The sequence below is a fragment of the Myodes glareolus genome, chromosome X, assembly GCF_982192425.1.
Source record: "Myodes glareolus chromosome X, mMyoGla1.1, whole genome shotgun sequence".
In the NCBI taxonomy this organism is placed as follows: Eukaryota; Metazoa; Chordata; class Mammalia; order Rodentia; family Cricetidae; genus Myodes; species Myodes glareolus.
In genome coordinates, this window is record NC_142053.1 from 55080552 (window position 1) to 55102125 (window position 21574).

Consider the following 21574-nt stretch of genomic DNA (forward strand, 5'->3'; position numbering starts at 1 on the left):
GAAAGGCCACCCCAAAACTGATGACAGCCCATGAAAGCTGGAAGCCTAGAGCGTGCTGCACACTCTGCAGGCAGGTAAACAGGTTGATGTCCTTTCCAGGCAGCTCAGTTGTTGAGCCTCTTACAGGTGGCTTGACTGTTCTCTGGTTCTTCCAGGCAGCTTGGCTGATCTGCCTCTTCTAGGTAGCACAGCTGGTCTCAGCATCTTCTAGTTATCCCTGCTTGTCTGAGAGTGTCTCTCAGCAGTCTTACTGCTTATGCATGCTTTGGGAGGAACCGTCTAGTGAATCTGTTCAGTTTCAGGGACTTCCTGAAGCCTTTGGGTTGTTTATTTTCTGAGCTTCTGATCATCCCTAAAGGATGAAATGTTTTACCTCCTCTTAAGATATCCTGCTGTTTCATCTCCCCGTTAACATTCTGTATTTTAATGAACTTCTCTTCAAGATGGGGAATTTTGTCTCTGGAAATTGCTACACAGAAGCACACATGCCTATGAATGCATACATGTTGTCACTGTACATGTTGAGGCCAGAGGTTTATGTTGGGTACCTTCGTTAATCACACCCCAGTTGATTTTTTGAGATAGATTCTTTCACGGGACCTGGAGTTCATTTATTTGGTTAGGGTGGCTGGCCAATCAGCCTCTGAAGCCCTCCTATCTGTGCCCAGCCTCATTTTCTCCATCTTTTTGTCATTGTGGAAAGTTCTTGACTTAAATGCCAAAACATTTGCTGATTTTCTTTTATTATTTATTATTATTATTATTATTATTATTATTATTCTGTTACTTTAGCACCTTATTGTTTTTAGCATTGTAGCACTCACCCATCCATTTATCTCTCTATCACCTGCCCACTTTGAGATTTCTTCTTTTTTAGTTTTGTTTTTAATCATGGTGGCTTCACTCAGCTTTGCTGGTTGTTGATATTTTAAAAACCAGTTGGGAGTTCGCTGTTTCTTGGGTTCACTTCTGGTAACTGTAAGGATAGCTGTCATGTTTCTGTTAGTCAAGATCAATAATGTAAGGCTATTACTTTCTCCAAAGAATCACCTTCAAATCTTCTGCCTAGTTACCTGTATGAAAGGTGACCTGAGGTCCTATTGTTAGTATTACAGTCTTACCTAGACTCTTCCTGGATCTATCTCTTCATTTTGTGGTTTGTATAGAAGGTTTAGTGCTTTTGTGGCTTAGTTTTTTTCTGAGAAAAGAGCCTGCAGTCACCTGATAGAAAAAGGTCACAAGATAGAGCAAATTCTTGGTTAGATGAAGAGATGAATTTGTTTTCCTTTTAAGATCCAATCATTATTTTATGTGTATGGGTGTTTGCCTGCATGTATAGCTGTACACTGCATGTACTTAGTGCCCATGGGGCCCAGAAGAGGTCATTGGATCCCCTGGTATGGGAGTTCTGTTTGTGAAATACCATGTGGGTGCTGGGAATTGGACCTGGGTCCTCTCCAAGAGCAGCTGGTGCTCTTATCTGCTAAGCTTTCTTTTTACTTCCACACTTTCATGCAGTCTTTCCATGTGACTCAGCTGGCCTGTATCTCAGACTGGCATCAAATTAATAATTCTGCCTCACTCTCCCAAGTGATGGGATTAGAGGCACCACTTATTTCCCAGTTTTGTGTTCAGATTTTTACTCAAGCACTGATTTTAGCCATGCACTTTATCATATCACTGTCTTCTGCAGTATCTTGTTGTTTAGGAAGAATAGTTTATTGAGTATGCTGTAAGGGAGCAGTGGGCTGGGCAGAAATTACAATACTACCTGCATCTATTCTACAGTACTTTATACCTGCCAGCATGGGCCTTTCCTGGACTGTGTGGGGTGATCAATCTTGTATCTTTTCAGATTCCCCTTTCGGTTTTGAGACTGGATCTTGCTATGCAGCCTAGGCTAGTCTTGAACTTTCTATCTCCCCAATTCTGCTTTTTAAGTACCAAGATTATAGGCATGTGCCGCCCCCTAGCTCATCTTTTTGTCTGGTTTGTTTTTCAACATTACTTTTTTTGGTGTATGAGTGCTTTGCCTATGTGTGTGAGATGCCCCTCTGTATGTTGTGAATACCATTGTTGAATAAAGAAACTGCTTTGGGCCTATAGCAGAGCAGGGCAGAACTTAGATAGGCAGGGAAAACTAAACTGAATGCTGGAAAGAAGAAGGAAGAGTCAGAGAGAAGCCATGGATTGGCTGGAGATAGACACTGGGAACTTTACCCAGTAAGCCACAGCTATATGGCAATACACAAATTAATAGAAATGGGTTAAATTAATATAAGAGTTAGCCAATACGAAACTACAGCTAATGGGCCAAGCAGTGATCTAATTAATACAGTTTCTGTGTTATTATTTCAAGTCTAAGCTAGCCGAGCAGCCGGGAACCAACAAGTGACCTCCCTTCTTCAATGTGTGTATGTGTCTGTCTGTCTGTCTGATACCCATAGAGGCCAGATAAGAGCAATTCTATGTGTGTATGTGTATGTGTGTGTGCATGTGTGTATGTGCCTGATACCCACAAAGGCTAGCTAAGAGTATTTGGGATGTGGCTAGCTTTCTTTACAAAGGAACATACAGACTCAGGTGAGTGTTTACTAGGTAGTAAGGAGAAAATTAGTAATAGTAAGCAATGAAGTGAAAGTTAACAGGCCATATTGTGTAATGAGAGGTCATTTGTTCCTTCCCACTTATTGTGAGTGAAATGGGAAGCTATTGAAAGTTGTGGTGGGCAGGGGGATGTCATTATCTGTAACAGGAGGAGTGGGGTGCTTGTTGCCCTAGCAGCCCGGCTAACTTACACCCAAAATAATCTCACAGAAACTGTATTTATTTAAACACTGCCTGGCCCATTAGTTCTAGCCTTTTATTGGCTAACTCTCACATCTTGCTTCAACCCATTTCTAATAATCTGTATGTCACCACAAGGTCGTAGCTTACTGGGAAAGATTCTAACCAGTGTCCATCTTGGGCAGGAATTCCATGGCATCTCGACTCTGCCCTTCTTTCTTCCAGCATTCAGTTCTGTCTACTCTGCCTACCTAAGTTCAACCCTATCAAAAGGCCAAGGCAGTTTCTTTATTCAACCAATGAAAGCAACACATAAACAGAAGGACCTCCTACAATCATCAGATTAGTTTTTAATTGGATCACTTGGATTGTGTGTCTTTCCCCCTCTGGTTCCCCTATCCCTTGAAATAGACCCCCTTTCTGCTTTCATGCATTTAAAAAAATCTAAATTTTTATATATATGAGAGAAAGTATGACATTTGCTTTTCTGGGTCTGACTTATTCGGTTTAATATGATAATCTCCCATTCCATCCATTTTCTTGCAAATGATATTATTTCATTCTCCTGTACAGCTTAATAAATAAAACTCCATTGTGTATTATATACCATCTTTGTTTTTGTCTGTCTCTATGCTGATGGATATCTAGTCTGGCTCCACATTTGGGCTATTTCACATAGTGCAACAATAAATATTGATGTGCAGTCATCTCTGCATTATGCTGACTTGGGTTCCTTTGGGCAGATACCTTGTGCTGCGATCTAACTGGATTACAGTGGTAGTTTTGTTTTTAGGTTTTTGAGGAACCATACTGAATTCCAAGTGGCAGCACGAATTTACACTCCCACCAACGTGTTTAAGTCTCCCCGTCCCTGACAGCATTTGTTGTTTGTGTTCTTGCTGATAACCATGGTGATGGGGTGAGGTAGAGTCTCAGTGTATTTTTAATTTGCATTTCTGTGGTGGCTAAGGATATTGAGCAGTGTAAATATGTGTGGGCTTTTTTTGCCATTTTTATTTTTAAAAACTGTCCAGTACACTTGACTATTCTTTGATTTTTTAAAAAAATATTTGAGTTCGTTATATAGTCTAGATATTAATCTCCTGTCAGATACACAGCTAGCAAAGATTTTCTCGTGTTCTCCTGTTTTTTCTTTACTCAGTAACTGTTCCATTTGTTGTTCAGAGAATTTTTTCTTGGTTTTTCGAGACATGCTCTCTCTGTGTAATAGTCCTGGCTGTCCTGGAACTCTCTTTGTAGACCAGGCTGGCCTTGAACTCGGAGATCTGCCTGCCTCTGCCTCCCGAGTGCTGGGATTAAAGGTGTGCGCCACCACCACCGGTATTGTTCAGAGACTTTTAATCTGACTCAGTCAATGGAGTTATTTTATTAGGCAATTTATTTCATTAGACAATTAGAAAATGGCCTTAGCCAATTTCATTGTTATGTGAACACCATAGGTTGTACTTATACAAGCTTGTGTGGTATAGTCTGTTACACACTTTGACTCAATGGTATCAGTTCAAGCTGTTCATAGAAGCAGAGTAAACAAAAGGTCTTGAATAATCAAGCATAAGAGAAAGTGATATAATTACAAGATGTTGTAAACACTGGTTGTATGAGGCTGCTGTAATTCAGTGTTTATACTTTACAGTGAGCACTATTTTTATGAGTAATATACTAAAATAATAGAAATTATGATGTAAGGACTACATAAGGCAGTTAGCAATCATTATCATCATCAATTATTATGCACTATACATCATTGTATGTGTTGTTCTTTTATATGACCGCCAGTAGAGTAGGGTTCAGTTGCACCAGCAGTCTGGGAAGAGGATGAGCTGGTAAATGGGGCTGAAAAGGAGCAGCTAGTGAGGTCAAAGGAAGCAGGATGGTGGTGTTTTGGGAGCCAAAACATGAGAAGACACATGCACCAGCTGTGTCCAGTGTTGCTGAGGATGGACCATTGGACTTCGGGACCAGGTAGTTGATGACCTTAATGCAAACAGTTGAGGTGGAGTGGTGGGAACCCTATTCAAGTGGTTAAATAAAAGAATGGGAGACGGGATATATACAGTTCTTGTGAGCTTGGCTACAAAGTGAAAAAAAGAAGCAGACTATTAGTCAACAGGGAGTATGGATTCAAGAAAGATTTTCTTTTGAAACAGGGTCTCTTGTAGCCCAAGGTAGCATCCAACATACTACACAGCTGAGGATAACCTTGAATTCTTAGTTCTCCTGCTTCCATCTCACAAGTTCTGGGATTGCAGACATGCTGCCTGGCTCCTCGATTTTTCTTTCTTTTAAACTTTTTTAAAAAAGGATTTACTCATTTTGTATGTGTGAGTGGTTTTGCCTGCATGCATGTGTGTATACCATGTGCGTGCCTGATGCCCACAGAGGCCAGACAACAGTATTGGATCCTGCCATCTTAGTGCTGGGAACCGAACCAAGGTTGTGTAGGAGAGCAGCACATGTTCTTAACCACTGAGCCATTTTTCTAGCCCCTCCTTGCTTTTTTATGAAAGTGAGAGAGTGAAAGAATACTTGTCTGTTAATGGGGATGATCTAGCACTGATACCTCAGTGCTAGAAAATGACATTTCAGGGAAAAAAGGTAATTGTTTGAAAAATGGGCTTAAATAACAATACATTTTCTAACTCCTTTATTTAATCTGAGTAGGATTTTTAGGTAGAACATGCTGTTATTTTAATTAGAAGATCTCTTGAGTCTTATTACTTAAGTGTTCTCATATAAAACACAGGAGTCATTCTTCATTTTACAGTGATCATACAATGATGGAGTTGTAACTCGTAGTTCCTTAAACATTATTTCCAGATGAGGCCTCATTTTTCCAACAATCATCTTTCTAAGACCTCTGACATTTGAATCTTGCTTCCCCAAAGCATTTCTTTTTAACCAGAAAGTAAATAGCAATTGAACTTGTCTTTTTTTTAAAAAAAAAAAATTCCAATCCCAAAATTCAAAAAAGATGCTCAGTGTAGTTACACTTAGCTTCTGTATAGGAAATTACAGAAAAAGCGATAAAGTCTAGCCTTTATTGACCTTATCTTTCTAGGTAGCACTATTTTTTCATATAACTTCCTCCTCCCTAGACAATCTGGTGTCTCTTTGAAAATGTAGTAGACCTAGATTTCATGTAATATGAGAATAAAAGACATGTGTAAATCAGACAGTGCATCCTATTGTAGTACCAAGTGGCTTCTGTTTGAAAAGTTTACTTTTATTGATTTTTGGGAGGGTGTGGTTTTATGGATCAGGCCCAGGGCCTTGTGCATGTTTCCAAGTCCTCTATCTATGACCTCTATCCTCGTTCTTGACTTTAAGGGTTATTTGAAACCATAGCAACTAAGTAGAATTGCGTTCAACTTTCATTTTCCAGGAGGAAATGGAGGATTGGGGTGAGCTATAGTATAGCTGGTGTCTGATTGTATGTTATAGAAATGATAGGCTTGCATCAGGAAGTTATAAGTGGGAATAAATCACAGCAGCTTAGTCAGGCATTAGGAAGTGCTGCCAGGAATAATTCACAGAAATGGCAGTGTCTTGTATTTAGTATCACACATAGAATAAACTAAGGCCTTATATCTGAATAGGTTCTCTATTTATTCATTCATACCACTTTTAAAAATATTATTGAGCATGTATATTATGTGCCTGTTTGAGGATATAATGCTAAACTTTCATAGAAGTTATAGTTTAGAATATAAAAAATGGTGATGTCCTCTTTGAGGTCGTGGGGCAGGGTTGGTTGCATAGCCCTGGCAATCCTGAAACTTAGGATCCTCCTGCCTCAGCCTTTCAAGTGCTAGGATTATAGATGTGTGTGTTAGCACAGCCAAGGAGCATGTTTCTTTGTCACTTTTCTCCTTAGGGCTACTTAAAGAAATTACCACAGACCCCAGGAATAAACAACAGAAGTTTAGTTCCTTCCTGTCTGGAGTTCCGAGTCTTAGATCAGGGTCTGAAAAGTTTGTTTTTCTCCTCTGGCCTATGGCCATCTTCATATTGTGGCCCTACGTGGTCTTTTCTCTGCATATTTAGCTCTTGTGTTTTTTGACATGTTCACATTTCTTCTGCTTCTTCTCCTCTTCCTCCTTCTCCTTCCTCTGTCTTCTTCCTTTTTCCTTTTAGACAGGGTCTCCTGTAGCCCAGGCTAGCTTTAAACTTTTATGTAGTCAAGGATGACCTTGAACTTCTGATTCTTCTGCTTCTACCTCCTAAGTGCTGGTATTACAAGTATGTGCCACCCATGCCCAGTTTTTAAGCAGTGCTGGGCTTGGGAAACCCAGTACTTCCTGCCTACCAGGCAAGCACTCTACCAGCTGAGCTATATAGTCTACCCCTTCTTATAAAGATACTGGCGAGACTGGATTAAGTGCGCTTAATGGTTGTCTTAGTTTGGGTTTCTACTGCTGTGAACATAGTGACCACAGCAACTCTTATAAAGGAAAACATTTAATTGGGGCTGGCTTACAGTGTTAGAAGTTTAGTCCATCACGGTGGGACATGGTGGCACGCAGGCAGACATGGTGCTGGAGAAGGAGCTGAGAGTTCTACATCTTGATCTACAGGCAGTAGAAGGAGAGACTGTCCAGTGGGCGTGGCTTGAGCATATATGATATGAGACCTCAAATCCCACTTCTGCTACTCCAATAAGGCCACACCACCTAAGAATACCACTTCTTATGGGCCAAGCATTCAAACACATGAGTCTATGGAGCCATACCTATTCAAACCACCACAATGACCTCTTTTTAATTTTATCACTTCTTAATTTTGTGTACTTTTGAGAGTCTCACTAGGTAGCCTAGGATGATGCTAAACTTGAGATTCTCTGACCTCAGCTCCTTGAATCCTTAAATGTTGACTCCCATCTCTGGCTTCCTTACTTACCTCATTAAAGGTCTGTTGGCAAATGCAGTCATGCTCTGAGGATATAGGGGTGAAGGCTTCAACACATATACTTTGGGGAGCATAGTACAGCCTCAAACAATGACCCAGAATGAATAATGAGCTATTGAACTTGTTACTTCTGCCTGTATAAAATATCAGTTTCTTCTTAGTACTATGAAGTATTCCTTCGACAGTCTTCAGTGGAACCCTGTCTTCTGTTTCATGAAGGTGGACACTGGCGTGAGCTCACAGTTCGAACCAATAGCCAAGGACACACAATGGCTATCATCACTTTTCATCCCCAGGGATTAAGTCAGGTAGGCCTACCAGGAAAAGAAGCCACTTCTGTAGTAACTCTACTATGCTCCTGGGTCTTTTGAGAATTTTAGAGCAGAGAGCAAAAGCTACTTATCCACAGAATATTTGTGTAGGTCAGCGGGCAGGTTTGAGGATGAGGAGGCATTGGTAAGAATATAATTTACCCATACTGTTGGCATAATGAAATCACAAAGATTGTGGCTCCGTTACCCAAGGTAATTATTGTACATGGACTCTCAAGTATTTTCACATAGTAGTAGACGCTACTGAATCCAGAAGCTATTCCCATAGAGATTTGCATGTCTAACTTTTATAATCTAAATACTTTGCACACTCTTGCTAGCATAGTGGTGAGCCTAACAGTCCTTCTGATTATGCTGTACATTTGTAACGCACTTAGCACTTTCAGACAGTGTTCTGGTTTGCTATCTGTTAGAAGGACTGAAGCAGAGGTCATGGAGGAATGCTGCTTACTGGCTTGCTCCCTATCGCTTAGTCAGTTTGCTTTTATTTTTAGATTTAAAAAAATATTTTATGTGTATGAGTATATGCTTGTTTGTATATGCACCATGTATATGCCTGTGCCCAGGAAGGTCAGAAGAGGGCTTTGGATCCTCTGAGACTGGAGTTACAGACAGTTGTGAGCCACTGTGTGAGCACTGGAAATCAAACCCAGGTCCTCTGCAATGGCAACAAAACTTACTCTGCAGCTTTCAGTTTGCTTTCTTATGTACCTGAGTACCACTTTCCCATGGATGACACCACCCATAGTGGACTGGGCTTCCCACAGCAACCATCCATTGAGAAAATGTCCCTTAGACATGGCCACAGGCCAGTCCTATGGAGGCAGTTTCTCAACTGAGGCTGCTCATTCCTAAATCCCTTCAGCTTGCATCCTGTTGACAAAATAGCAACAACAACAGAACCCAGCCAGCCCAGATAATCTCATACGGAAACATCCCTACACTTAGTCAGTTATCTCAACCAGTTTATGAAGTCGGGAGGTGTAAGAAGAATGTTGCCATCCTCATTTTATAAAATACCAAATGGAGGCATAGTCACATGGAAGGTTAGAGTCAGGAGACTACAAAGCTAGGATTTGACATAGAATTTGACCCTGATTCCTGGCCTGGTGTTTAAAATTCTGTAGCTCTGACATGGTTACAGCCTGTGTCTCTATGCCAAGCTCATCTATAGTGATTAGCAATATTAGAATTCCATTATGTTCTGTAGTCAGAAAAAAGGGAAGTTCATTATTTACCATGTTCATTATTTTCCTTTTACATTTATTTTTTTAAATATTTATTTATTTACTATGTATACAATATTCTGTCTGTGTGTATGCCTGCAGGCCAGAAGAGGGTACCTGACCCCATTACAGATGGTTGTGAGCCACCATGTGGTTGCTGGGAATTGAACTCAGGACCTTTGGAAGAGCAGGCAATGCTCTTAACCTCTGAGCCATCTCTCCAGCCCCCTTCCTTTTACATTTAATTCGATGTCAGAGAACAACTTGGCATGAGCCGTTTCTCTCCTTCCATCCTATGGGTTCCAGGGAGTAAACTCAGGTCATTGGGTTTGATGAGTTTTAAAGCCTTACCCCCCCCAGCCATCTTGCCAGCCCACCACGTTCTTTCGCTTCTGTTTCCTGGTTCATTTCTTCTAGGACTCACATCTTCTGAGGTGATATTTGAGTGGGTGGTTGGGATAGCAAAAGTGGAGAAGTATGAAGGAATTTGAAAGGTTATTTTCTCTGCACGATGGGACAGGAACTTAGTTTAGCTTCTTGTTTATAAGAATAACTCACACTTTCTTTGGAGAACTATTAGAGGCTCAAACTAGAGAAAATGCCAGTTCTATTGTATGAGATTTGTCAAAAGCTGAGAAATCAAACCGTGCTTTGACTGAGATGTGAAAATAGCCTGTTGTTGTTGATTTTGCCCTGCAGAACATTGCTTTATGCTAAGTGTTATTTATAATAGGACTTGAGAAATGTGTCTTCTTGTGTGACTGCTTTGGGCTGACTATTGTAGCTATCGGCAAGAGAATGTGTCAGGGATGAATCTTTGCTTGACTCATGAGTTCATGTTCCGGGCAGGAGGAACTGCGTGTTCAGAAGGTGACCTTGAAGGACTTTTTCACTAAAGGCCCTGGAGCTGTTTGTGAACTGACCTCACTCTATTTCCAGGAAAGGTAAGCCTGGGCCAGCCAGCCAGAATGCCTCCTATGGCTGCACACTTGCCATAGCCTGGCTTTGTGCTTTGCTGATGGTGGGCTACCGAGAGTGGAGGCGCAGGCTAGTTAGACCTGGCTTTCACACACCAGCCACATCTGGGAGCCCAGGCTAGACTATAAAAGTTAAGTGGGGTATGGTAGCCTTTAACTTCTCACAATCAAAACAGGGCGAATGTACAATGGGAGTGTGCACACGCACCTTCATCCCGCAAGAATGGAGATCGAGCAGAAGTCTCAGGGCCATGGCAAGCAAGCTGTGTCTTCCAGCTGAGAGGCTTGGGATACCCCTTCCAACCAATCAATAAGAGGCAGAAAGGTTTCTCATTCTAAAATGCTGTCTTCCTTTATTCTGTCCTAGCACCATGACCCGTTGCAGCCATCAGCAGTCCCCCTACCAGCTCCTGTTTGGGGAACCCCACATCTTTGAAGATCTTCTGGGTTTGAAGATCCGCATCTCTCCAGATGCCTTCTTCCAGATTAATACCGCTGGCGCAGAATTGCTGTACCAGACCATCGGGGAGCTGAGTGGAGTGAACTCCAGTACCACCCTCCTTGACATTTGCTGTGGAACGGGCAAGTGGAGGCTTTAGGAAGAGTCTATGTGTTGTCTAGCTCTCAAACGCCATCTGCCCATAACTTAGGGCCTTTGTGAGGGTGGCAGGGGAGATAGTGTTGATGGTCTAAATATAACCATGTTGGTTTATAGTCTAAATATAACCATGCTGGTTTAAAACACAAAAGTATTTTCCTCTTATTTCTTACTTCTCCAGGTGTGATTGGCCTTTCTCTGGCTCAGCGTGCATCTCAGGTCCTTGGCATTGAGCTGGTGGAGCAGGCTGTACAGGATGCCAGGTGGACTGCAGCCTTCAATGGTACCTAGATCTGATTCTGGGGAGAAATTAAGGAAATGTCGTTGAGGGGCTGCAGATGTAATTCAGTGACAGACTGCTTGCTTAGCATGTGTGAGAGCCAGGGGTCCATTACCAGCATTGCAAAATTCAAACAGAAATGCAGTTGTTTCTAGACAAAAGGAGACATATTGTATCCCCAGCTTATAGGGAGGCAGAGTTCTAGAGTAGCCACACTTGGATCTTGATGTTTTCTAGAAGAGGTCTTAATAACTATTTCTTTTTACATTCTATAAAGAGCCCAAGGGAAGTACAAGCCTCATTTGTAGGAAGGGAAATGGGGTATATAAGAGAAGAACATGTTTTACATTGGACCCTGAGCATCAGAGCCTAATGCAGTAGGTTTCAAACATAGAATTTTGGCTTGGCATTGGGGTGAACACCTTTAATTCTAGCACTCAGTAGACAGAGGCAGAGTCAGGTGGATTTCTGTGTGTTCAAGGCCAACTTGATCTGTAATAGGGACTTCAAAGCTGTCCATGGCTATGTGGTGAGGCCCTGTCTTAAACAAAACAAAACAAAGCTGCAGTTTAAAATAGAACCTTTGTTTAAATAAAACGACAAATTGCAATATGGAAAAGAGTTTGTCTTCTTTCCTTTATTCTACTTCTAGACAATTCTTTTATCTATTTATTTATTTTGCTGTGCAGCCCAGGCTGGCCTTGAATGCCTTATCTCTTTCTTTGCCAACCTGTGCTGGAATCACAGGTGTGCCCTTGTGCAAACTTCCAGCCAGTTTTCGAGGCACCAGGTGAAAACTAGTGAGGGCGCAGGATGAGGACTCAAGTAAGGATCAAGGTTTTTGCTGTGGTGGAGATACTTCTTCCATGCCGTGTGTCCGGCTGTTTCAGCTGGAAGACTCATCCAGACTTTCCCAGGGAAAGGGCTTGCAGCAGGTCCAAGCGCATTGCTTTCTGCTGTTCAGAGGTCCACTGGAGCCAACCGGAATGGCAGGAGCCTGGCTGCTATGTAGTTCGGTAAACCTGAAGCTTCTCACTTGTTGGCCTCAAGTTAGGGTGTTATGTGCGCCTCTCTTCCACAGGTGTCACCAACTGTGAGTTTCATGCTGGTAGAGCAGAGAAGATTTTGCCACAGCTGTTAAAGTCGCAGAAAGATGAGAAGTTAACAGTTGCTGTGGTCAACCCTGCCCGTGCTGGACTGCGTAAGGAGGGAGGGCAACTTGGGTGTTCCCCGCAGTGCCCACCAGTTCTCTGTCTTTATTCCCATCCTAGGCTAAGGGGCTTCCTATGAGGTAGCCCGGAAGCAGATTCTCCTCCATTCCTTAGCAGTCCTGCTCAGCATGAACTTTGGAATAATGGACGATGGTGGGTTAAGTACATTAACAAGGTGTTTACTCCTTCAGATTACCAAGTGGTGCAAGCCATTCGGAACTGCAGGGCCATCCACACTCTAGTTTTTGTTTCCTGCAAGCCCCACGGTGAAAGCACAAGGAACTTCATTGAGTGAGTCTTGGACTTTTTTTTTCAATATTATTTTTTCACAAGCTGGGGAATATGGCTCATTTGGTAGAATAACTGCCTATCATGCATGGCACCCTGGGTTTGAGATTCAACATCACGTAAACCTGAGCAGGGTGGTAGAGACAGGAGGATTAGAAGTTCGAGATCATCCTTGGCTACCAAATGAGGTAGATTGAAGTCAGTGTGGGATAAGCAAGACCCAGTCTCATTAAAAAAACAAAAACCAAAATTATTTTTTCTAAACATCAGAGTCATCTATACTTTCTAAGTACAATTTGGAAAGAATATAGAAACATAAAGAGAAAAGAAAAGAGTATACCACTTTATTTTTATTTTTTGTTTTCTTGAGACAAGGTCTCACTATGTAACTCTAGTCCTACAACTAACTCTGTAGACCAGGCTGGCCTTGAACTCACAGAGATCTGCCTGCCTCTGCCTCTCATTTGCTGGGATTACAGGCATACGTCTCTACACTCAACTCAATATACTAGTTTAAAAAAGATAAGTTTTCTTTTTTAAAAATTATTTGTATGAATCTGAATAAGTTTATGTGCAATGCATATTTGTACAAGCCCATGCTGGCCGGAAGAGGGTGTTAGATCCCCTGGAACTGGAGGTCCAGACACTTGTGAGCTGCCACGTGGATGTTCTGAACCAAACTAGGGTCCTTTGTTAGAACAGTTAGTGATCTTTACTGAGCAGTTTCTCCAGTTCCTGCCAATATCACTTTTAAGAATGAATTATAGGAACCAGGCTAGGGGGAGAGAAGCAGATACTCACTTTGAGTACAAAATTTAAAGAGGGTACCAAGAATTTTAATGATCAAAGTAAAATTTTAATATATTAGAAAATCAACCCTCTCAAATCATGAAGGACAAAATTTGTTTTAAAGAATTTAATGCCAGGTATGATGACCTGAGCTTGTAATTCCATCACTAGGAGAGTAAAAAGCAGGTGAGTCCTTAGGGCTTGCTGGTCAGCCAGTCTAGCCCAAGCAGTGAGCTCCTGGCCAATGAGAGACCTTATCTCAAAGGAGGTGAATGACGTTCCTAAAGGTGACACTTGAAGTTGCCCTCTGGTCTTGATGCACACACATACACACACACACACACACACACACACACACACACACACACACACACAACTAATAAGGCACTGGATTTAATTCCCATCCGGAAAACAGCTAATTAGCTTTTTAAAAGATTCTGCATATGCGCAAATATGTGGTATTTGTCTCCTTGCTTATTTTATGTAACGTGATGCCTTCCAGTATCATTTTATTGCAGATGTTTGGCTTTATTCTCTTTTAGCTGAATAGTAATCCATTTTTTATTTACACTATTTTCTATATCCATTTATCTATTGTTAGAAATCTTGTCTGGCTGTTGAGAATAATGTAGCGAGAAATGGTAATGCAGGTATTTCATTGATAGGCTAATTTAATTCCCTTTGGGCCATTCCAAAAGGTGGTACAAATGGGTTGTATGATAGATTTATTTTTAGTGTTCTGAGGACTCTCGCTATTGTATTCTTTTAGTTTTCATCCCACCAACAGTATTTATAAGTTCTCTTTCCTCTGTGTCCTTGTCAGCATGTTATTTTGTGTCTTTTTTTTATTTTTGGTAGTGTTTTGGTTTTTAGTTAAATTTTAATTAATTTTCAGTATATGTGGGAGGCAGAGAGTCATGTTTTCCTAAGCTTCTGTGTAGAGGTCAGAAGACAACTTTTGGGACTTGGTTTGTCCTTCTTTCCACCTTGGGTGCTAGGGATCAGATTTGCTTTTACCTGCTGAGCCATCTTGCCAGCCTGTGTATGTTTGTTTTGAGACAAGGATTCATGTAGCTAAGGCTGGCCCTGAACTGTTACTTCTGTCTCTACTTCCCAAGTCCTAGGATTATAGGTGTCTGCCACTAAGACCAGCTTTTTCTTTTTAAAAAATATTTTTATATTTATTTATTTATTTTGTGTTTGTGTGTGTGTGTGTGTGTACCTCATTTATGTATGGAGGTCAGAGGATTTAGGTTGTCAGAGTTGGTGGCAAGTGTGTTACCCATGGAGCCATCTTGCCAGCCCCTAACTCTTTTTTTAACATTAACCATTCTAACAGGGAAGAGCTAGCACTTTGTCGTATCTTTTTAAAGTTTCAAATTGTGTTTTCTGATTACTGGTCAAAGTGTGGAGAATGTGTTTAGAATGCCTAATCATAGAAAGGACATCCATATGACCCCACCAAGGCTTAGGGACATTGTAGAAGAGGGGACAGAAAGATGATAAGAGCCAGAGTTCTGGGAGGAACTGGGAGGAACTGTCTTCTGCACATGCCAGGACCACCGCACTCAGGAATTCACAGCAGCTGTGCTTGCCTGCACAGGACCCGCACAAGGACAAGCCAGTCAGTATGCTAGCTTGGAATGGGGAGGGGCTCATGAGCCCTCACCCCATATGAGGAGCTATTGACAGCTGATGGCTATTAAGGGAAGGACAGCAAATTTTCTTTGCGGGTATGGTCCCTAATAGGTTGACCATCCTTCAGTGGATGGTCCCATGTGTATATGGGCAGCACAAATTAGATTTGATGGGTTATATTACAAAAAAGACCTGAAGTTGGAGGGGGTGGGAGATAGGGGGTAAATATGGGTGGAGTTATGGGGAGGAATAGGGAGGCTGAATATGAGCAGAATACATTATATGTGTATATGAAATTCTCAGAGAATTAATATAAATATTATATTTAAAAAAGAATTTAAAAAGCCAGGAGTTGTGGTACCTGTTTATAATGCCAGCTCTTAGGCAAGAGACAGGAAGATCACTGGTTTTATATCAGCCTAGGCCACGTAATGAGATTCTGTCTCAAAAACTAATATTAAAAACAAAAACCCTGACAGTTGTTGTGCAAGCATTTAATCTAAGCCTTCAGGAAGGCAGAGGCAGGTAAATCTCTCTTGAGTTTTTGGCCAGTCTGGTCTCCATAGTAAGTTCCAGGCCAGGCAGGAATACATAGTGAGACCTCGTATCAAAAAACATCATTTATCAATGAACTATAAAACAAAATGAAAGATAGAGAAAATAAACGTTATTGTGAAAAAGTAGGTAAATAAACCTAGTCAAGAACGTGAAAGGGTAAAGTCACAAAAATATAGTCATAAATAAAAGAGCAGAATATCTACAGATTTGAAGGATTTGTTTTGCTTTTTTTAAAGACAAGGTCTCACTATGTAGCCCTGTCTACCTAAGAACTCACTACATAGACCAGTCTGGCCTTGATCTCATGACAATCCTCCTATTTCTGCCTCTCAAGTTCTGGGGTAGCAGATATACATCAGCATACTCAGATTTTTTCCAATTATGAGAAAGTACTCCTTAGAGCTTGCTTTAAAAATATCTGAAAATCTACATGAAGTCTGATATTTTTGGGGGGGGTGGGAATACAAATGGCCAAGGTTAGTTCTAAAAAATCAAGGTAAATGCTGAACAGTGAGCATGGAAAAATGAAGATCTCCTGCTCAAGATGGTTGTGTGGTGTGTGCGCGTGTAATCCCCGTACTCAGGAGGAAAACCGCGATTAAGATAAAGCTGGGTTACATAGTGACTTAGAGGTCAGCCTGGGGTACATAGTGAGACTACTGTCTCATCCAGTGCAGGGGAGGAAAAGCTTCTACCTCAAAGAAAATTAGGCTCACCCTCTCCATCTTATTTGCTTGTCTGTTCCTGCACAGTTACTCGTCCATTGTTATTGTTTTTGAATACGACATGAAGATGGCATCTATTCTCAGTGGGTAAAAATGGACTATTCAGTAAATTGTGATTGATAAGTGTTTAGAGACTGCAGCAAGCTGTGATGGAGGAGGGTTATCTGTCTATTGTGTTATTTTCATTGGTCAATAAAGAGACTGCCTTGGCCCCTTGATAGGACAGAAAGTTAGGTAGGCGGAGTAAACAGAACAGAATGCTGGGAAGAGGGAATTGAGGCAGACGCCATGGAGCCAGCCACCAGGTCAGACATGTTGAATCTTTCCCGGTAAGCCACACCTCGTGGTGCTACCACGAGATTATTAGAAATGGGTTAATATCAAGATATGAGAGTTAGTCAGTAACTAACTCTCTAGAGATAATGGGCCAGGCAGTGCTTAAATGAATACAATTTGTGTGTTGTTATTTCTGGGACTAAGCTAGCCATGCGGGAGCTGGGCAGGATGAAAAGCAGGCCTGCCCGCAGCCCCTCACTACAAAGCTGGATTTATATCTAGGCTAAATTGTAAGCAGGTCAAAGACTGAAATGTAAAACATGGGAACCTAGAAATGTGCTCTAAGAAACCATAGGATTTCTTTAGCGTTATCCTGTGCTTTCTAACTGAAAATTCAGAAGATATAGGTTAAAAGGCAATTATTTGTTATTATTTTGTTTAGCATGCAAAGAAATTGGTTTCGTTTGCTTTTCACATTATTTATCGGGGGGAGGGCGCTTGTGTGAGTTTGTTCTCTCCTTCCACCCTGTGCATCCTGCGAAGCTGACTCGGGCCGTCAGGCTTTGCAGCTGAGCCATCTCAGCAGCGCAGATGGATCGCGCGTCCGTTTCTCTCGTTGTGCCACTTTCGTACGTGTGTCATATGCCTTGCTCGTATGCACGGCCTCGTTCATTTTATTTCATTATGACCCTCTCCTTCCCCAACATTGTCCCCATTCTGTCTACTCCCCCCATCCACAGACATACACACATAGACACACACACACACACACACACACACAAAAGCATGTGATATGTATCTTCCTGACTCTGGCTTATTTCACCTAACAATAATTTCAGTTCCATCCATTTCCTTGTGAATATCATAATTTTCTTTGTCTTTAGAGATGAATAAAAACTCCATTTGTGTCAGTACCACACTTGTGTGTGCATATGTGAAAGCCAGAGGTCACCACTGAGTGTGTTCCTCTTTCCCTTTCCAGCTTCTTTTGTCTTTTTTTTCTGTGCAAATGTATGCATGTGTGGAGGCCAAAGGACAGCATGGAGGAGTTGCTTCTCTCCTACCATGTGGATTCTGGGGACCAAATTCAGGTCATCAGGCTTGGCGGCAAGCGCCTTTATCCACTGAGCCAGCTCACTGGTCCTCCATCTTGTCTGAGACAGGTTCACTGAACCTGAAACTTGTCATTTAAGCTAGACTGACTAGTCAGTGAGCACCTGACGTCTGCCTTTCTCTATCCCCTAGCCCTCAGCACTAAGGTTACAGACCTGTGCTCTCGCCAAGCTCTCACATGGGATGTGGATGGAAACAGGTCCTTATAGCTGCATGACAAGCACTTTGTCTGTTGAATTATCTCCCCAGCCCTACATTGCACTTGAAACTATCTCTTCATACACATCTAGACTATTTCTACTTCATAGCTGTTGTGACTAAGGCTGCGGTAAGCATGGCTGGCTGTACACATGTTTCTGCTGACCAAATCCTTTAGGTATATACCCAGGAGTGGTAGTTCTGTGTCACATGCTAATTCTGTTTTTAAATTTTTTTGAGAAACTTCCACATTGATTTCCACAGTAGCTTTACCAAGTTATACACCTACTTGCAGTGAATTTGTTGCCATTTCTTTCTTTGATGTTAGTTATTATGGGGTAAGATAGAATTTTAGAGCAGTTTAAAATTTCTTTTTCCCTGATGGCAAGGATGTTGAACACTTTTTAAAATACTTACTGGCCACTTATATTTCTTATTTTTCTTCATGAACTACCTATTAAACTCACTAAATGATATAGAAAATGCTAAAATGATACTACAGAAAATATTTAACTGTGGGAATATTTTATATTTTTAAAAAGGTTTATTTTAGTGTATAAGTGTTTGCCTATGTGCCCAAAGAAGCTAGAAGATGGTGTTGGATCCTCTGGAACTTGAGGTCCAGATGGTCATGAGCTTCCATGTTGGCGCTGGGAACCTCACCTGGATCCTCTGCCAGAGCAGACACCACTCTTAAATGTGGAGCCATCTTTCCGGCCCTGAAATATTGTCTAAAAAGTTCATCATTCAGTGATTTTTATTATGTGAGCATCATGGGGAGTAATTAGGCACAAGAAGATGGCTACACTATTGCTCAGCTAATCTTACAGGACTGTTTTCTATGTAGGGTCTACCTTCATTGTAGTATACCATTCACAGCCATGAATTCAAAATGTACTAAGTCAGGAGTGGTAATAAATGTCTATCATCCTAGCACTTGAAAGGTAGAAGCAAGAGGAGATCAGGAATTTAAGGTCATCCATCCTTGGCTACGTGGTAAATTTGAGGTCAGTCTGGGCTACTTAAGGGCCAGTCTCAACAAAACAAAACCAAAACAGCAAAAAAAAAAAAAAATGTACCATAAAAGTAAATGTGAAAGTGAGAGCTGAAACTACAGAATTTTTAGAAGAAAATATTTAAAATCTTCATGACCTTGGGTTGGGCAAAGTCTTCTTTAATATGGCATCAAATACCCAAAGAAAAAAGAAAAATAATATTAAAATCAAGACAAAGCAAAAATCCTTTATTTTATTACAGATGTTACCACCCAGAAAATGAAAAGACAGCCCATGGAATAAGAGAAGATAAGACTTGATATCCAGTGGCCAGACACGAAAGACCACATATTAAGTCAGGTGTGGCAACATACATCTGTAACGCCACCTCAGTTCTGGCAGGCAGAGACAGGTGGGTCCCCGGGGCTCATTGACTAGCCATCTAGCCAGCAGATGAGCTCCAGGTTGAGTGAGACCCTGTCTTCCAAAATTAAGACGGAGAGCAATTGAGGAAGACATCACAAAATCAACTCCTGGTGTCCACATGTGACTCTATGGGCAAGTCCATCCTCTCACACAAATATAAACAACACACATGCACACACGCATGCACGCACACACAGACACACACACACACACACACTTGCGCACACACGTTGGGCAGGGGGAGAAAGAGAGAGAATATGAATATTAAGTGATTCTTTTTATAGAAAATGTCCAGGATAGGCAAGTCCACAGAAATTGAAAGGTTTGGGAGTCCAATGAGAGGTATGGCGGTTCCGCGGTACCTGCCATCTTACTGGGCTAATGAAAATGAAATTGCTGATAGTGGTAAGTGCATGCTCTGAATATACCAACAACCACTGAGCTGTATAAATGGGTAAAGTATACAGTATGAATAATGTTTCAATAAAACTTTGGAGAAAAATCTGAAACTTTTGCATAACAAAAAGCACTGTAAGCAATTTCACTTAATGGAAACCATTTGCGGTACATATATTACAAGCCCTTTTTTCCTCAGTCTGTAATCAAGCCCTAGAAGTCAATAAGAAACAGGAAAACTGGTCAGGCAGTGGTGGTGCACGGCTTTAATCCCAGCACTTGGGAGCCAAAGGCAGGTGTATCTCTGTGAGTTCGAGGCCAGCCTGGTCTACAAGAGCTAGTTCCAGGACAGGCTCCAAAGCTACAGAGAAACCCTGTCTCGAAAAACCAAAAAGAAACAGGAAAACTGTACAGGTGAAAAACTAACAGGGCATATGCAAAGGAAATATTATAAATGCATTGATGCGTTATAAGATGATGCTGCCTCACCATGAAAATAGAAATATAAGCTGGATGCTTTAATCCCAGCACTTGTTGGGCAGAGACAGGCAGAGCTCTTAGTGCTAGGCCAGCCTGGTCTACAGAACGAGTTCCAGGATAGGCAGGGCTGCATAGAAAGATGATGTCAGGAAAAACAGACACAGAAAGAGAATGGAAACGAGAGTTAAAACTATACTGAAATCAGGCTTAGTGGCACATGCCTGTAATCCAGCACTCAGGGTAGTGAGGCAGTAGTCTTATGAGTTTGAAAGCAGTTTGAGCTACATAGAAACAGTCTGTCTAAAACCTGTAACAAAGTACATTGAGATACACCCCCCTCTGTGTATGTCTGTATATATACAGCGTATTTTGATCATATCCAACCTATTACCCCACTCCAACTCCTTCTAGACCCCCAACACATCCCGCTCCCAACTCCATGTTTCTTTTCTTTAGATAACCCACTGAGTCCAATTGGTACTGCCTGTATGCTCACAGGTGCTCCTCTGGAAGCCTACCAGAGGCCACATCCCTAGAGAAACACTTTTTATGTTCCAAACTGGAAAAAGTGCAAAAGTTTGATAATGCACTGTTGACATTATGGGAACACTAGAAATCAAAATTTTTGCTGGTATGAATTGAGCACTAATCTGTACAAGTCGGTATCATCCTTTTGAAGGTAAATTTAGTAATGTAGATTAAAAATTTAAATATATGCATACTTGGTGACCCAGAATTCCATGCCTCAATTAGAAAATATTTTATGTTGTTTTATGTGTACGAGTATATATGTATGAGTGCCTTGTATGTATGTCACCATTTGCATTGCCTAATCTCACAGAGGCCAGAAGAGGGCTTCAGATCTCCTAGAACTGGAGTTACAGACAGTTGTGAGCTGCAGTGTAGGTGCTGTGAATTGAACCTGGGTCCTCTGGAAGAGCAGTCAGTTTCTTAACTACTGGGCCATCTCTTCAGCTCCTATTCCTCTGATTTTTAACCTGCAGATCACTCCCAAACATAAACGACATAAAATTAGTTAGTGTAATATTTTAACATTAAAAGAGAAAATATAAAATCATCAGAAGAGAACTGGATAAATTATTTATGATTTATCCATAAGATGGAAGACTATACCACTATGTAGAAAAATATAATGCACTGATAATGGAAAATCTTGACAATATATTGGTTTTCAGCAGCTTTATGGAGATATATTTTATAATTCATACAATTTTACCACTTAAAAAATATACTTCATGGGACTAGAGATAGTTCAGTGGCTAAGAGCGCTTGAGCACTGGCTGCTCTTGCAGGGGACCCAGGATTTGTTTCCAGCACCCACATGGTGGCTCACA

At 41.3% G+C, this 21574-nt stretch overlaps 1 protein-coding gene across 6 annotated transcripts in view; it reads left to right on the plus strand.

Annotated features, from left to right (window-relative positions):
* The window catches only part of Trmt2b (tRNA methyltransferase 2B), an 89707-nt gene that overhangs the window by 25000 nt on the left and 43133 nt on the right, over nucleotides 1-21574 (plus strand). For 5 of the 6 annotated variants that reach the window (XM_085684535.2, XM_085684532.2, XM_085684531.2 and 2 more), the window contains 6 exons: nucleotides 7875-8021; nucleotides 10121-10215; nucleotides 10616-10830; nucleotides 11028-11129; nucleotides 12208-12327; nucleotides 12529-12628. In XM_085684535.2, the coding sequence (XP_085540661.1) occupies nucleotides 7875-8021; nucleotides 10121-10215; nucleotides 10616-10830; nucleotides 11028-11129; nucleotides 12208-12327; nucleotides 12529-12628 (779 nt within the window). The remainder of the gene's footprint in view (nucleotides 1-7874; nucleotides 8022-10120; nucleotides 10216-10615; nucleotides 10831-11027; nucleotides 11130-12207; nucleotides 12328-12528; nucleotides 12629-21574) is intronic. The other variant, XM_085684537.2, reaches the window with a different exon arrangement.